The 16,662-nt window shown below is 36.7% G+C and overlaps 2 protein-coding genes across 2 annotated transcripts; one reads left to right on the forward strand and one right to left on the reverse strand.

Annotated features, from left to right (window-relative positions):
* Window positions 1-610: 610 nt before the first annotated feature.
* LOC114357201 (neprilysin-4) lies at window positions 611-11,829 on the forward strand. The gene is made up of 15 exons (XM_028310715.1): window positions 611-867; window positions 2,596-2,692; window positions 3,088-3,182; window positions 3,501-3,622; window positions 4,025-4,208; window positions 4,388-4,649; window positions 4,726-5,020; window positions 5,733-6,029; window positions 6,426-6,626; window positions 6,955-7,291; window positions 7,643-7,691; window positions 7,763-7,830; window positions 8,228-8,358; window positions 10,089-10,253; window positions 11,214-11,829. The coding sequence occupies exons 1-15, from the start codon at window positions 816-818 to the stop codon at window positions 11,385-11,387; spliced, it is 2,529 nt and encodes an 842-aa protein (XP_028166516.1). The 5' UTR covers window positions 611-815; the 3' UTR covers window positions 11,388-11,829.
* Window positions 11,682-16,282, reverse strand: LOC114357210 (skin secretory protein xP2). Its single transcript, XM_028310727.1, has 2 exons — window positions 16,143-16,282; window positions 11,682-13,176 (listed from the first exon to the last, which is right to left on the reverse strand). Exons 1-2 carry the CDS (start codon window positions 16,167-16,169, stop codon window positions 11,992-11,994), a joined length of 1,212 nt encoding a protein of 403 aa, XP_028166528.1. The 5' UTR covers window positions 16,170-16,282; the 3' UTR covers window positions 11,682-11,991.
* Between the last annotated feature and the right edge of the window lie 380 nt (window positions 16,283-16,662).

The following is a 16,662-nucleotide window of genomic DNA, read 5'->3' on the forward strand; positions in this document are numbered from 1 at the left end:
TCGTGTTACTTAGCATCGTATCGCTTTGCGTCGCGTCGTGTGTATAACTTAGGTACGTCGAAATCGCGTAATTAACTTATATCACTGTCCAAAACCGCAGGACCGGTCTTTGTGGAAATCCTTGGGGGAGGCCTTTGTCCAGCAGTGGACGTCTTTCGGCTGAAACGAACGAACGAACGAACTGTCCAAAAACATTTGACAGTCATTTACTAAAATGATGCTGTTTTGTTTTTTTACAATAATAAAGGAGTAGGGGAGATGGGCCCAAAGCNTATTCATCACTTTCCTACACCGGACCCAATTGAAGTTATGCCTTTCGCACGACAAGGAAGACTATAATTTTCTTAGCCGCACGGTAAGCGAGACGTACACAAGGTCTATAGACCTGGTTTCGCACTCAACGTGTTAAACGATTAATCAAGAAGGCATTGAAGGTCACTTTTAAAAATTCAACCAGGATAATGCTGTAAGTCATTATTCAAAAACAATTTAAACAAAAACACTATTAATTATCCTACACGAAAGAAAACAATTTGGTCACCCTACCAGAAATATGGACACGTTTCAGTACATAAGCCACAGAAGGCTTTCAGTGAGTCCAATGCTATGGAACCAGACGGAGTGAAAATCATTGATTCTAGGTTCGAAATAAATACGAACTTTTTGATCGGGAACATTTTTTATCTGTGCAACGATGGTTTTGGCGCTAAAAATGAAACGTAATGGCGGCGAAAGTTTTAGTAAAATTTAAAACTAACAAAAGTAGAAGATAGTTTAGTTGAATTTGTAGATAAGTGAAAATTTTATGAAAAGATATGCACGCGTGGTCAGGTGAAGGTGGAGATATAATGGGACCAACAGTCACAAGTAAGTAATCGTAGCGATAATAAGTCAGTGCCCACTATGTAAGTTCCATTCAAAAGTTTATGCCTAAATAGGCAAAAACATAAAATCGAGATATCGCATAGACCTTCGCTACTCAGTGGCCGTTACCCCTGACAAATTATGTGAGTACCTACATTAATCCTGCGTGGCCAGGAGGAAGAGCAGGACTGCTTTTTGAACAAACAAGTGTACTTATAACCTTTGAACCTGAATCTCTTAATAAATTAGGTAGGTACTATTTATTAATCTCAAAGTAACTTAAAATATCATTCATTCGAAAATTTTCAGGGTTTTCAGGGCTAGATATTTGGTTAGTGTTAAAAGCATAATTTATTATAATACTTGCTATTCGAGTAATCTATGAACCTTAATCTCTCTCAAATCTAATCTCAAAGCAACTTAAAATATCATTAATTTGAAAATTTTCAGGGTTTTCAGTGCTTGGCATTATTGGTTAGTGTTAAAAGCCTAATCTATTAAGAATACTTATTAAATTCGGCAGTTTTATAACCAACACTTAGGCTGAGTTACACCACCTCACTTTAAACATAACTATAACCATAACCAGTGTTTTTGTATGGAGTTTAACAGATTTAAACAGCTGACAATAGTGACTGAGTTTTTTGCGCTGCTTCTGCTGGCCCATTTATTGTCCTGAAGCAGTGGTAGGGTTAATACTGGCATGTGTAAAAGTGCTTTTTAAAAGCCTATTTGCAAAAATAAATGAGTTTTGAGTTTTTAATGAGTTTTAAACAGACTTCTGACGTTTTTTAATGTTGAATTGAGGTGGTGCAACCCAGCCTTTATTAGTACTTACGCTTTTTAAAGGGTAAGATATTCTTAACCTCATTCTGTAGCGTTTGCGAATAATTTCCAGCCTTGACCGGGCCCGGGCTACTTTAAAAGCGTTCAGATAAGACCTGCATGATGCCATAAATTCAGGCGAACGTTAGACCGTCTTGCGGATGTTATGATTAGTTAGTTAGTGAGTCAGTTTACCTCTAAGTGCGGATACAGCACTTAACCTTATGACGGGGTCATTTTGCATGATTTGTAGTTCTCTGAAGATGTTAATCTTCTAGTTTACATTTTTAGTAAGTTTTCCTCATTATCATAGTATAATAATTCTAGTCTTATTTAAGTTTCTATTTTTCCCAGTCCCATGTGAATAAGTAGTGAATACTTACTGTCGCGAAAATTATCTTGCAATCTTCGTCTTCTTGAAGCCATCGTCTCATTTTTCAGGTTTCTCTAATCGATCTATCACTTGTGTTAGGTTTCTTTAAGTACCTAATTGGTTACGTAGATCAACCACGTGTTTACTTAACAGTTTAGCGATGTGACAAAAATAGACTGCAGATATGTTAAGCTAGTAGACTGAAGTCTAGTTTGTTTTCATACTACATAGACTTACGCCCGTATTCACAAACGATCCTTGCATAAGTGAAGCAGCAAATCGAACGCACAGCGTTGAATAGAGCTCTGTGATTGGTTCGTGTGTCACCCTGTGCGTCCACGCGCACTGTGAGACCTCATAGTAATGTTTGTGAATACGGGCGTGATAATACTGACTGAGTTTCTTGCGCTAAGCGGCTTCTTCTCAGCACTGACCCACATCACTGGCCAGAAACAGTTTGTCAGTGTAGGGACCTGAAAAAGTTTTCTGTAAAGAGGACTTGTCAAGTAACTTTTTAATTATGATTGACGTAGGAACAGGCAGTGCAAAGGCCAGCACTCCCCCACTAAAGAACGGGAATGACTTGCGGGAATCAGGGTACTTGATAGCTGTCGGCTCCAGAACTGCTAGGTAAGACCATTAAGTATATTAGTATTGATATAATAGGTTAGTAGTCCAATCTTTTTATAATTTAGATTCTTATCCTAATGTTTCTATCGTTAGGTTTGTGACCACAGATAAAATCTAAAGGAACTAACCTACCTACTTCATGAGCTTTGTTTTAAGTGTGCCAGTAAAGGTGTAGTACCTACCTAGTTATTGCTTTTCAAATAGGTAAAAATTACAATTTGTATTTTTACGGCTTACAAAAATACAAAACCCATGTACTTAGTTCTCAGTTATTTAAGCAATTTTGCCCTTTAACTGAAGCTCGACTACATTCATTTATGTTTTGAGCACGCGATTCTAGAGTCTCACAAGTTTGTGTGACGGTTAAATTTTCAGTGTTTACCTTTTAATTTCAGGTTTCGCAGAAAACACAAAAACAAAATGCTGCTTATCGTACTGCTATTTTTACTTCTACTGTTATTATGTTTAGTAATAGTTATGACAGTTTTATGTAAGTTTCATTCTACTTTCCTTATCTTACACCAAAACATTTCAATGATTAGTCACTCTAAAATCATAATATGTGCAATGCATCTTCTTATTTGTAGTTACCTAGCTCTTAATGAAATTAGTCTGATACTCGTATAGTCATCTCAAGGCGACTTATAAGTTTTAGATAGAATCATTCAATTTATAAAAAAATACTTCTAAATTCTCGCCAAAATGAGTATTATACCTGCTCTTAATAAGCAAGCATGATGTGGTAACTTCTTACTTCCCTAAAAGTGCGAATTCCAATTACATTCCTAATTATTTTTCATAATCCTAGACGTGAAACAAAAGAGGCACAAACCAGCCAGAGTGTGTGAAACGAAAGAGTGCCTGCGGTCCGCCGCAAACCTCGCGCTCTCTATCGACAGGACTGCCGATCCTTGCCACGACTTTTATCAAGTAACACTTAAAAATTATATCTAATTTTCTCAAAAAGATCATGACATCATTTCAATATTATTGTGCTGTTCATTAGCTTGCACTTATGAGTAGGTACTCTAGTAAAAGACATGCAACGCTTTAAATAACAGACAAAGCTTTCATTCGTTCGTTTCAGCCAAATGATTTCCACTACTGGACGAAGGCTTCTCATGGGGATTTCCTCAACGACCGGTCCTGCACTGTCCACATCCAGATACATACTTCCTACGACCTTCACCTGATTATCGTCTGCTTTCATTAGGTATTATTTAATCAAATAAAAGTTTATTAAAGTCATTACGTGCAATAGGTACCTACAATAATTTTTAATCCCAAGCTTTAGCTCTCCTAATTTTAGCACTTATATAACTTGTTTCTCAGTACTCGTGTGGCAACTGGGCCGAAGATCACCCGCGTCCAGACACATACAGATCCTACGATTGGTTTAGAGACAAACAAAGCAAGGTGTACACGGTGGTCAGAGACTTCCTTACCAGGAACATCAGTGGCCTACCAAAGCCTGTGGCACAGGCTAAAGACATGTTTGCGGCTTGCATGGACACTGGTGAACAATATTTTTTTACATCAGTAGATATTGACATAGAACAAATACAAATTCTCATATAATCTTAGCCCGGACAGCTTAAAACTGAAAAAAAACTTATTCAATGCTCAAAATCAAGTTTCTTTAAAAGTTAATGGTCTACATGGCAATGATTCTAAATACTGCTCTTACGATTTCAGACACATTAGACAAACTGGGTATAAAACCAGTACAAGAAATATTAGAGTTATTGGATTTTCCACTTGTCCCAACGTACGTCAACATCACAGATGATTTTGACTATGACACGTACAACTTTGACTGGATAGAAGCAGTTATCAAAGTTAAAACAAAACTGAGGATGGATGTTCTGATTGGTTTCGAAATTTTTACCGACCCCAGAAACTCGTCTGTTTATAGATTAGTTATGGGGTCCCCAGAGACTACTAATCCCTTTCCAAGGTAAATATCTCAATATTTTTTAATGTAGTTTCTTGTAGCGATAAAAACATAATTAAAACGAAAATAAAAATTTCAGCATGCACAACGAAAAGAAAAGACACGTTCGTACCCCCCAAAAATCATTCAAACTATCTACAAGAGAATTCGATGAAACTTTTTTCTCTCCACACGTAAAAGTCTCGGATAATAAAAAAGATGATGATGACGATGAAAAAATGGCTCAGATATACAGACTCTTCTACGCAGAACTCATAAAACTATTCGCTTTAGAATCTGGGAACCTCAAAGATAATGTGAATGAAACGGAGTTGGATCTAAAGCTTGTGAAGGCTTCTACTGATTATTACTCTATGTACGACGATCTTTATGAGGTAAATTTATTGTAACATATTTATAATTAAAACTCCTAACAATTTTCATTAAAGAAAACCTACTTAGGTAACGCTTTCATATGCCTGAAGTTATTATAGGGGACAAAATTTAAAAAAGGTTAACAAGCAACTCACAAAATAAATGTCGTCACATCATGGAAAAATGGCTGTAATGTATTTTTAAGATAATGACTGTTTGTGTTATATAAAACTTAGATTTATAAAGATTGCTTTACTTTTGAAACTTACTAAACATCACAAGTTACTAAAATATTCAAGCTATAAAATATCAGTCTTTCGTGATAAATAAGTTAGATAAAAAGTTTCAATTGTATTGAATGCATGAGTTTCATGTTTTGCCTCTATTAAAGCTTCGCGATACTCATCATTATTACGTTGATTATAGAAATGTTGCAATTAAATATAAAGCAATGGTCAAGTAAGTAATTATTCATAGTGTGTTTTATTGTTTCAATTAAATTGTACCTCTAGATTGAAAAGAAAATAACAATTACTCTTATGACGTAAACTTACGACCGAATCGTTACTAAACAAGTAGGGCAGTTATTTTCCAATACCTTGGACAATACCTTGGATATTATCAAATATTCGATAAGTCACCTTCGGAGTTCGGACTACATAACGACAAATCGATACTTAGAAAGAGGACATCATAGTTTTCGTCGTTTGAAATAAAATGTATAATTTTCAGCTAGAAGCTGACAATGATACCGACACAGAGAGTGAAAGTGCATATTTAAATATACCAGAATACACAGTAGATGAAATACAAGCTCACACTGATGCTGTAGTCGAAAACAATAATGGAACAGCTGTGCCTATTTGGAAGAGATACCTCGAAGGGATCTTCAACATAAGCGACGTGACGCTGGACTACGAGAATGATAAGATTCTAGTTTCGAACCCTGATTTAAAATACATGTCGTTGATGGCAGCTTTCTTGTCCAAAGTACCACCGGCTAAGATAGAGCTGTATATTTGGGTTAAAGTAAGTTACCATTCAATATTATTGCGGTTCTTTCCTGAACATTTCAGTAATAACTTTTTTATAATATTTCTGCCGGTAATCAATTATGTAGATAAATGAAGTTGTTCGTGAAACATCTGAAATTATTGTGTAAACTGCAATGTTTTTTTTTGTAAACTACCGAGAATAATTTTAAGGGTCAGCTCCTCCTATTTCTGATAGTTTGAGATAGTTAGAATAGAGGCTGTTGATTACTGTGAATGAAATTAAAAGCTGTAGTTTTCCCGACATTTCTGAAATCTATTAAATACTCTATCAGCAAACCCTATTTTTTGCGATAAACGGACATATTAATTTCTAATTTATGAAGTAAAGGACTTTATCAACAAATAAACAGCCCAAAATCTTCTAAAACAGGTGGTAGAAGTGATGGCAGCACACACGACGAGTGACCTTAAACAGATGTTCCTGCGCTCGTACGAAGAGATCCACTCCACTGGAAAGACGGTCCCGGTCCCGCGCAGCCTGCAGTGCGCGAGCGCGGTCAACGACCTCATGGGCATGGCGGTCTCGTACGCCATCGCTGACCCGTACTTCTTTAACGTCACTAAGCCCAAGGTCAGTCTAAGGGGCTCTCTCATAACCAATAAGTGTTAGAAGTAATATAATAGCAGAGAACACGATGACCGACCTCCGACAGCTATTCCAAAATAAAAGTATCTGGCTACTTAGCAAAATCTCATACATTAGCTAAAAATCATTTGAAGATCAGTCTAAAATCTCATAGTCTCATAAACACACTTTACCAAACAACTTATTAATATACAGGATGTAAAGTATTACAGTAAGTATTCTAGTATACACTCAGAAAACTTGAAGGAAAAACTGATAACGAGTATTTTCAACAGTATTGTGTTGTAAGGGATAAACAGGCTCTCTCTTTCAGGTTCAAATAATGTTGCATGAAATGAAAAATGCCTTAGCACACTTAGTAGGCAAAGCAAAATGGATGGACGATGACACCAAACTTGCTACATATCAGAAGATCATTCAGATGAAGACCCTCATAGGTTTTCCTGACTGGTACCTCGAAGACGGGAGGCTGGAGGAATATTACCAAGGAATAGACCTAAAACCCGATACCCATTTGAAGAACATGGTGAGCGTAATGCAACTCAAAATAAAGAAGGCATTGAACAAGTTCCGCGAAGGGAACAACTACACTTGGGCTACTGATCCTACTGAAGTCAATGCGTATCACACTTTTCAGGAAAATACTATAAGTAAGTTTATTTTTCCTTATACCTTTTCAAACTGCTTCAGTTGAGGTCACAAAGAAAGGTTTAATCAAGAAAATAATAACATTAAATAACGTCCGAACCACCTAACCTAATTATAAAGTTACTAAAACCAATTTTTTAAATTGTACCGTAAGATTGTTTGGAATTAGCACGCGGAATATCAGCGTTATCGAAATTGTCATCAAACTTTTAATCAATAACACCTTGCTAATTCTATTATAGGCATTTATTTAATTAGTTGCTTCAAATATCAGTTGCCAATGCTGATAACACCCGTAGTTAAAATACTTCGGGTGTATATCCTGATTCACTTTTGTTTTTTCTTGGACGCAGCCGTACCCATGGTAATGTTACAGCATCCTTTCTTTGATTTGGGACTAGAGTAAGTATCAAAATCGTATAATTACTAGATTTCGATTCAACTTCATTATGAAATAATATTTTCTTCCACAGTTCTCTCAACTATGGTTCATTGGGCACAGTTCTTGGACATGAAATAACGCATGGATTTGATAATTTTGGTAAGTGTATTAAATTATTTTGGTTTGGATTGCACTAGCTATAAAAATATCCGGTAATTTTACCCGTGCACGTAAAATGCACGCTCTGTCATAAAATAAACCTTATGATAGAGCGTGCATTTTAGTACGAAATCTTGGCTATTTAGCTCGTAAATCATTTGAATTTTGACCTAGATTAAAATAAATGCTCTTTTCTCACTTCAAAATACCTACATTTGGGATTCTATTATTCTTCATATTGAATTACACAGCTTTGTGTACCGCTTCCAACCCCCTAAACTGTTGTAATAATGATGCATTCTATAACACAAAACGGAAGAAACAAATATGGGTTTTAACACATTTGACAGCATGTGGCTCACCGATGAGCCTCAGTCAATAGAAATACCATTGGCAGGTCGCAAGTTCGACAAGAACGGCAACTTCCTCCCGTGGTGGTCGAACGAGACGGTGGAGTCGTTCATCAACATGACGCAGTGCTTCGTCGACCAGTACTCTTCGTTTCGGCTGCCGGAGCTTGGGGAACATGTGAGTCTTAACTAACCTAACCTACCCACAGACTCTATCAATACCACTATGGTATAGAGTCAGTGTTCCGCAAAATGTTTGTGTTCAGGGTACATCTAGGAAAACGAACAATTTGGAGGTGGTGCACACATGAAAAATCAATTTTTAAGTAATTTACCTTTATTATTCTTACCCTTACCTTGCATACTTCCTAAAAATGTGTTTACAAGATGATAATATTTTTCCGAGGCACCATCTAATGACCATTTTACACCAGTGTGCCGCGGTATTACCATTTGCGGATCACTTGGTATACAGTGTAGAGACTTTGGCGAAAACTTTAAAAAAAATGACATTCACGAACTCTACATTATTTTTTTACCAACATGGCCCATTAAAGATTTGACTATTGAAAATTTTTAGGCATGTAAAAACTGTTATAGGGCTAAAATGATGATGGTAAGTGACAATTAAGATTTGTGTTAAACTTAATAATTTAATTAATTAATCAACGCATTTGTTGCAACTCACCACTACTGTCACTGTTATTAGTAATTTACATTAACAGCAGTAACAAGTAACAAAGCAATAATCAAGCTAATTTACATTTGTAACATTGTATGTTATCATACTATTGATCAGCATTGATCACTCAGTATGATAAAGCTTAACTGATATTCATGTCCTGTTTGCTTCTATATGGAACTTCGAACTACAAACACAATAAACGTAACTATATTAATGTGTCTGTGGAAATATTGACTTGAGATGGGTGGGCATGATTAGATCTATTTAGGTTCTGAACTCTGTCTCTATCAGACTTATATTTTGGTTCAAAACTAGCCCTTATTACGACTTACATAAGATGCAGTCAATACTTAGTTTGATAATAGACTTTACCACGAATGTTTGTGGACAACATGGATATGTTAAGGTGATCGTAATGACCGCGACAAAGTGGGACGATCGATGTGTGCTCGTTACAGACCATTTTCCACGTAACCTAAAGTCGATAGTTTGAAGGAAACACTTGCTAGTACTCACACAAATTATGTCCTTTTAGGCCCGATTCGACCAAAGTTTTATCAGCAAAATAAGTCCTGGTATAACTGGCACATTGACAGTTTCAGTATAGAAAATGTCAAAATGTCGCGTAACTGTTACTGTCGATTTATTCTGAGATTAATATTTAATTTTGTTTGGTCGAATCCACCCTAATGGAATAACTGACTATTAGGCTATATGCTGATTAAGTTGATTGATTATTATATTTTTTATTTGGAATAATACAAAAACTACAAGCTAAGACCTGAACAAATGTTCATAGCAAAGATGTAGCCACAGAGAAACTAGCCGCGATATTTTCAACTTGGCTACGCACTGAAAATATCTAAGGCTGGGTTGCACCATCTTACTTCAACTTTAACAAACGTCAAAAATCTGTCAAACTCCATACAAAAACCACCGGTTATCGTCAAAGTTAGATGATGCAATTCAGCCTAAGCTAGTATGACCAAAAGATGACCTAATTTTATTAATCTCCATCATGAGATTTAAGTATGTAATATCTTCAATTGATATAAGTGGATATTATTAATTAATACCTATAACGCTGACAATAGTCTAGCTAGGGCCACATGGATATCAAGTTTAATTAATCAAATTAATGTTTGATAGAGATCTGTAGATAGATGTAGATCGGTATCGTTAGATGTGGTCATAGATGATGTAATACTATGCTATCACTATAGATCGACGGTAAGAAAACCCTGGGCGAAAACATAGCCGACAACGGCGGCGTGAGGGAAGCGCTCGCGGCGTTCAAGCACCACCTGCGCAAAACTGGCCCGGAGGAAAAACTTCCCGGTTTTGAGCACATGACTTCTGAGCAACTGTTCTTCTTGTCTTATGGCAACGTAAGTAGACAAACGCCCGTATTCACAAATATTACTAAAAAACTCATAAAACTCATTTATTTCTGTAAATAGGTAATAATTTAAAAAAGCACTTTTACACGTCCCAGTATTAACCCTACCACTGCTTCAGGACAATAAATGGGCCAGTGCTGAAAAGAAGCAGCGCAAGAAACTCAGACAGCCTCTTTTTCAAAGGTTTACAGGCTTTAAAAATATATAGTTATAAATATTTATGCGAGCTAGGCAGTTACGCATCCCAAACATTTTTATCTTTTAAATAATCATCGACTTTATAGTAGCCCTTTATAGTAACCCTAGTACTATGAGGTCTCACAGTACGCGTGGACGCACAGGGTGACAAACGAACCAATCACAGAGCTCTATTCAACGCTGTGCGTTCGACTTGCTGCTTCACATAAGCAAGCATCGTTTGTGTTGTTTGACGTAGATCGTCCTTTTCGCGTTTCGTCACGAATTCAAAAATGGTCATTCATTTGTTCCATTCGCAGAATTTCACACTCAGATAAAAATTGTTTAACATTATCAGCCTATAACTTGAACTATTGATTAAAATGGTAGGCTTTAATTTCGGTAACGGACATTTGGAGAGTCGACCTTGCAATATTATTATTGTTCGGTGAAGAGGTTGTACGTATACATGAAGAGGTGCGTCTTTTCCATGATCTACGAAAAAATCTAGATCCTTCTTGTTTAATAGTATTTTTTCTTTTTCGTTTCATAATAACTACATGAAGTATTCAATATTTGCTACGAGCGATACTTCTAATTTTAGCTACAAGCGCCAAGCACATGAATTTTTAACAAAATCTGATCACATTGAATCACAATAACTTTTATTAACGGCATGTAGGTATGTTCAACAAAGACTAACAAGTAAAACTCTAGGTAATCCATGATCATCAATCAGTACACTCTTGCTTACCCTCAAATCCCTTCCAGCTCTGGTGCGGCATATCCACCAAGGAGTCCCTGAAGGCTGACTTGGATGACGAGCACTCTCCGCAGCAGTTCCGAGCCAAGGGTGCTCTCCAGAACAACGAGGAGTTCGCGCGAGCCTTCCACTGCCCTCCCGGCTCGCCTATGAACCCTCACACCAGGTGCATCATTTTCTAATTACATTTCTGGCATTCTTTGAGATTTGAAAGAACGAGATTACGACGATTTCAGCTCTATTATTTTCCAAACTACTTATAATACCGACCGAAGAAGCGTTCGACTGTATTTTCGATGGAGATTTAAGTTTAACGAATGAAAGAAAAATAATATTGTACAAAATATCCTGTCTATAATAGCTTAACTATTTTAAGTCTAGCGTGTGTCACCTTTCTTTTTCAACAGTATTTTTTATTTTTATAAGTATTAGGTAACTAAGCTATTTGTGATATGGTTTTTTTTCTATGTGATCCAGTATTAAAAGATATTACAGTATTTTTTCTGTGGTATGAATGGGGATATCTTTGATTCTAGCATGGTTCTAGTGCAATGTATGTTTAGGATGAATAAGTTTAAAATAAAGACAAAGTGAATAGGTAGGTATATCAAAAAACATTTTTAATGTAAAATACCAAAAAGTAGAAATAGCAAAAATGTGATGAAAGTACAATTTATAACTTAGTTAATAACAATTTTAAATAAAGTTTTACAATATTTCACTTGTTTCAATTGCTATCTTGGAGACATAATAAAATATATATTAATACAAATAAATAATAACTCATTAACGTTTGTGATAACCCGGGTAGCCAGAGATCGAATTGGATACAATTGTTTTGGAAATTCCGCTTGAAATGCCACCGTATCCATAACCGCTCGACAAACCTCCTAATGAAATTCCACTTGATACGCCTCCAATTGGAATTCCACTCGACACGCCAAGACCACTCGCTACGCCTATACCACTTGACACGCCAATACCACTCGATAATGCAACGCCCGAAACTGGAACGGCTACTGAAGATACAGCTGGGACGGTTTGTACTGGGACTGGAACTCTCCTCTCGACCACCACGGGTTGAGGGACGGGAACTGGCCTGTCTACCACCACAGGCTGTGGAACTGGCACTGGCCTGTCCACCTGAACAGGTACCGGCACGTTCACAGGGCGGTCTACGTATACAGGCTGCGGTACGGGCACGGGACGGTCTACGTATACCGGACGATCGATCGGAACGTGCTTCTCTACGGTCACAGGGTAGGGCACCGGCACTGAAACCTTCACGGGATATGGCACTTTCTTTTCGTAATACACGGGAACTTGTCTCGTCACCTCGACGGGGACTCTGTGGATGACCGGTACGGGTCGATCGACAGGCACGGGAACGTTAACCCGGACTGGTACAGGTACTTGTCGTTCCACAGGGTATGGCACCGGTACTTGAACTGGCACTTGGACGTCTCTGGTGATGGTGCGAGTGATGTACCTCGGGACTTCTTGCCGAAGCACCACAGGGTTTGGCTCCACGGACACTGATGTTTGTACTGCTGGTGCTGCTGCTACTGCCACAGGAGCGGCAGCTACGGCTGGCCCGACTGCTACTGCGGGACCAACTGCTACTCCAGGGCCAACCCCCACTCCTGGTCCAATCCCAACTCCTGGTCCAATCCCCACTCCTGGTCCAACCGCCACTCCTGGTCCGACTCCCAAAGAGGGTCCTACAGCCACGCCTCCAATTCCAGAGCCAATGGAAACTCCTGGTCCAATACCAAAACCAGGGCCAGATATGCCACCATATGGCGAACCTCCATAAGAGCCGATGGAGCCCAGGACACCAGTGCCGTAGATGCCCCGTTTCACGCCCTTTTCTGGGGTAGCATTGTCTTTAATTCCATTTGATTCCAACAATTCAGACACCTTACTTTCAACTTTCTTTGAAGCTGCAAGACTGCTTATGATAAGCAACACCTGAAACAAATAACAAACTGCGATAAGATAACCAATTATTATACCAAGAAAAAAGTTCAATACCTTTAAAACGATTCCCACGATATTAAACTACTTTACAATAAAAGCCAGGTGTGTTATGTGGGTGCATTATATCAACGTCTTGAACAGGTCAAGGCGAAGTAGCCTAGACCCAAGGTGCCCTGATAGGTGGCTAGCCCATGCATCGTGACTCAGCGTCCGCCTTATGGCTAAGCACCTAAAGGTATTAAAGCGTAACGAGCCCAAATGTTAAGTAAAGGTCAGGGCTTAAATATTTGGTCAGACTAGAATAGCTGCGACTATACAGTAGGGCTACCCTTTGGCAAAAACTGTCTAACTTAATAGGTACTCGTACTGAAGATAATGATAATATTAAATTAGCATGATAATAGATCATTGCCATTCAGTTACATTAAATGTTACTACATGCCATATGCCTAACACGAAAGCAGTTTTTTTTTTTCAATAACTTACTCAAGCTAGAAAGCTCTTCTGATGGGTACTAAGTTTTTTGTTGTTCTACTCTATTATACACAATATAACGTAAGTACGAGTAGGTACCTCTTTGAATAATTATTCTTAATAAGACGTACCTATATTTTTGACCTAATATTGTCATCATTCACTTAATATTTTTCCACATCACCCATAAACACCATGTAATTAATTATTTCAAGTAAGTAGTTGCCCTTCGAGCTCTACAAATTCAATGGAAAGCTTACACATTCTGAAAGAAAATACCTAATATGGAAATGCAGTTTGCAAACATCTTTTCCACATAGTAACTACAAGCATATTTTCAACCAAGCTGAACCAACTTTACCTCTTAACTCGAATAATAGTCAATCATAATAATTATGCAACATTTTCCAAGTTAACTTTATTACGTTTCTTATGATACGTTGAAAGTTCTATAACTTTAAACTTTGTTACGTTGACCTGCTGAACACACCTGGTAGGATATAGCCACTTGATATAGGTAATTTCGCAAGTCTGTGCAGTGGTCTAGATTTATCACATTCGTCCTGTCGCTACGTTTCCTCATGCCTCGTTTAATCCACGGCACAATCTATGCCCCATTTCAGGTGTCATTTACATGTTTATGTGCAGTGCATGTGTACATTCTATTCGTATGTTGCAATGGATTATTTATTTAGAAACCTTGCCCTAATGTAGGTTTCATTTATAATTATATTTTGTATACATTTTGTACATTCGTTTATGTAGAGCTAGGTACCTACTTGCATACGAAAACTACAAATTCTGTGATTTCATGAAAATAGTTACATGAGTAATTGATTTCATTTATTATCCAAAATTAATAATATTATCATCTAACATGTTTGAAATTACTAAAAATGTAGCTACGTGTAGGTAATTACAACATCTAAAAGTATACAGAAGTTAGTCGTCATATTAGTGCATTTTCCAAAGTAACTAGGTAGGTACTCGTAACTACTCGTAAAAACTAACTAATCGGTGGTTTCAACATGGCTATTTCGCAACTTTACTTTTTGATTGATTTACATTTGCAGAAAAACTAGAGATGTTTCGAGGTATGATTAATTATTGTGTTACGTCCCATCTCTTGATCGATTGATTATACGAATTAAATGGATAGATGTAGCTACTAATGCGTAAAGTTCTGCGTAACAAAGTGCATAAAAAATTGCCGGCGTGCCAGCGCAGCGTTATCGTTAAAAGAAGCAATAATTCAAATATGTAACGTTATGCGATTAACCGCGATGATATTATTAGCAAAACAAACAATACTTCCTGAAATGATTACCACTGAAATTAGAAGTAGCACTCGAATATTACCTACTTAACTTATTATTTATTTAACAGTACCGAACATTCAATATTTTATGAAATCCCTAGCTTATAATATGCATGATAAAATCCACCTAAATCCTATACTGGGTGTAGTTAATATTCATATGTAAAGTAGGCAAGTAGGTAAATCTTAGTACCTAGTTATTTTCGACTCAAGGCTACCAAGTAATAATTCAGAGCCGTTAAAGCTTGTCTCTTAAAGTAAAAGACAACTTAGAACCACTTTTCATATCATAACTTAAAACAAATTCGATGAATTTGCTCTACTATCTTTTTTAGAAAAATGTAAACGTCCCTCACATTAGGTACTTAAAAAGACTACTTGCAACCCTAGCATATATTTCAAATACTAGGTACTACGTATTGATTACATACTACTTATCGATGAGAAAATGACCGTCTTTACTTTTTTCCTCAATAACTTTTCATGTGCATGTAAAAATATTACGTTGGTGCTATATTCAGTAGTAGGTATACTTATCAATTTTGTGCAAATACAATTGCAGTTTATTGCGATTAATACTAGGTTTTCGGTTGAATGAGTCCGATTGAACTGTAGATATGTTGTATAAATGGTGAAGACATTCCACATAACAGTCAATTTACCAGGCGATTTAACCCTGGCGTTTCAGCGATGAAAATGTTTTGATTAATGGCTGAAAACTTCCGTATACCTACTTAATAGTTAAGTACAATGTCTGAAATTAGATAAAATTTAGACTAATCAAGAACATTTTATTTCGTCATTTCTAATCTGTGTACACTCTATTAAATATGACATAGGAAACTATTAAAACAAAGCCTTACATATTAATAAGCATGTTAAAATATAGTTAATTTTTCATTTAGTGTACTTAGGCCCATTGGAACTATAGCTTTAATACGAGTAAATTAATTCTGGGCAGAAAAAGTTACCACTACTCTACATATAACTTTGAGTCTACTTAAAGCTTTTTAATGGTACACTTTACTGGCAAAGTTAAAGCTAAGTTATAAGCTATTTAATTGCACTTTTATTACTTTGTAGCGTACTGCAAAATAAAACCAATCAGAGAAAAATCCACACACTAAAAACACCATAACAAAAATATAATTTTCCAAAAACTTACCGTAAATATTTGCATAGCAGCAGCCATCTTAAAAAATCCTAAAGCCGAGATCACAGCAAAATCACATTACTCTATAATCGATTAACGATCGATACAATCGATCGGACGGAATAAGTGAGGGCTTATGTTTCCCGGGCTGGCCGGCCGGCGCTTATATACGACTACATAAATCGTAACATTCGCTCGCTGCTCCATTACCTAGGACCAGCTATGTATTATTTTAACGTAAATATAGGTATAGGTTGATGGACGATTTGTAGGAAATGAATTTTTCATATTTTACAGCCGTTACGCCAAATTAAGTATGTTTATTTCTTTTAGCAAGAACATTTTTTAAAATTAGTAGATAGTTATTATACTTAATAGTACTCCTAATTCCTATCCGTTTAAGGTTTAACATCTATGAATGAATTTAAATAGAGGTGTCCTGTCCTACAATAAAGTTACGTTAAAGAGCCTTTCAAAACAATGCTTAGGTAATAATCTTAGTGAAGTGCTACGAGTGCTCTACGAAGATTCG

The sequence above is a fragment of the Ostrinia furnacalis genome, unplaced genomic scaffold (genome assembly GCF_004193835.3).
Source record: "Ostrinia furnacalis isolate ACB-3 unplaced genomic scaffold, ASM419383v2 OfSCF0216, whole genome shotgun sequence".
Classification (NCBI taxonomy): Eukaryota; Metazoa; Arthropoda; class Insecta; order Lepidoptera; family Crambidae; genus Ostrinia; species Ostrinia furnacalis.

Excerpts from the sequence above, each read along its gene's own strand:
- LOC114357210 (XM_028310727.1), bottom strand. The coding sequence starts at position 16,169 with ATGGCTGCTGCTATGCAAATATTTACG. Across the intron at positions 13,177-16,142 it reads CTGCTATGCAAATATTTACG|GTGTTGCTTATCATAAGCAG; the intron begins GTAAGTTTTTGG and ends TATTTGTTTCAG.
- LOC114357201 (XM_028310715.1), top strand. The coding sequence starts at position 816 with ATGCACGCGTGGTCAGGTGAAGGTGGAGATATAATGGGACCAACAGTC. Across the intron at positions 868-2,595 it reads AATGGGACCAACAGTCACAA|GAACAGGCAGTGCAAAGGCC; the intron begins GTAAGTAATCGT and ends TGATTGACGTAG. Across the intron at positions 4,209-4,387 it reads TGCGGCTTGCATGGACACTG|ACACATTAGACAAACTGGGT; the intron begins GTGAACAATATT and ends TTACGATTTCAG.